At 44.0% G+C, this 1,042-nt stretch overlaps 1 protein-coding gene across 1 annotated transcript in view; it reads right to left on the bottom strand.

The window, feature by feature from the left end:
* Positions 1-1,042, bottom strand: part of LOC119366530 — a 12,066-nt gene that overhangs the window by 1,250 nt on the left and 9,774 nt on the right. Inside the window, exon 5 of the mRNA XM_037632318.1 lies at positions 38-245. Within this exon, the coding sequence (XP_037488215.1) occupies positions 38-245 (208 nt within the window). The remainder of the gene's footprint in view (positions 1-37; positions 246-1,042) is intronic.

The raw sequence follows: 1,042 nt of genomic DNA, 5'->3' as shown, positions 1-1,042 counted from the left end.
TTGAGGGAAGTAAACAAGAGTGTAGCAGCAATTCTACCTTCTTCTTCAAGGATAACACACTGTAGCACTTTTCGTGGATATCTAGTACCCTCTAGCTCCGCGAAGAACAGGACTCCCTCCTCACTCCCAACCGTTGCTTTGAACATTGCATGGTAATAGTGCTTGCCGTCGTCCCCCTGGCTAGTGTACTTGCCTTCAAAGAAGTAACTGTCTCCCGTATTCGCCTCCGTCACAGTAACCGCCACCTGGCAAACAAAGAAAATATGTGCACTGCAGTTTTCAGATATGTCTGTATGTTGCGTGCTTGACTGTTTCATTTGTAGGGATATAGGAGCAGAAGTCGTTAAAAGATACTAATACACTCGCCCATGTTTGATGTGCCTTTAGTTTTACATGTAAAAGTAACAGACTATAGTCCAACTCGAAATACTACCCTATACTGGAGCTACGACGTGGGCTGCAGAAGCATGGGTACTCACCAAAACAGCAATGACTAGGTTACAACAAGTGAACCAAATCTTAAACTCAAAACCTTTTCTTCCTAAGTTTATGATGAAACAGCCCATTCCATTCACTCATCAGCTCGTGGAAAAAAGACACTCATCAGCTCCAGTTGAAGCCTAAGGGCAACTCTAACCGAACCCTAAAAGGCCTTAACTCTCTTTTGAGGAGTTAAGAGCAGAAATGTTTAAGAATTGCTAGTGTCCGGATTTCTTGTAAAGTTGTTTTTCCTGAATTTATTAGAAAATAGAAAGACCATAAGTGAGATACCTACCACTCTGGAAGAGCTTTTCTAATCTTGTGTCAGACCCACGGGCCAAGGGACAGTCTTAGGTAGACAGTTTTTATGGGGCGTAGCCGCGTAGGCCTCCCAAAAGATAACGGAGGCGTGCAAAGGTTTCCTCAGGCCAGACGGACATTGGTCCTCAAGTGGTTTAACTCCTCAAAATTTAAGAAGTGCCCATCTCCACTCAAATTTGAGCATTGAAATCAACTCTTAGCAAAAGATCCCTTTCAGCCACGGGCCGCCTCTCTCTCTCTC

Source organism: Triticum dicoccoides, chromosome 1A (assembly GCF_002162155.2).
Source record: "Triticum dicoccoides isolate Atlit2015 ecotype Zavitan chromosome 1A, WEW_v2.0, whole genome shotgun sequence".
Taxonomy (NCBI): domain Eukaryota; kingdom Viridiplantae; phylum Streptophyta; class Magnoliopsida; order Poales; family Poaceae; genus Triticum; species Triticum dicoccoides.
Note: the sequence above shows the minus strand (reverse complement) of the source record. Positions and strands in the feature narration are given on the sequence as shown.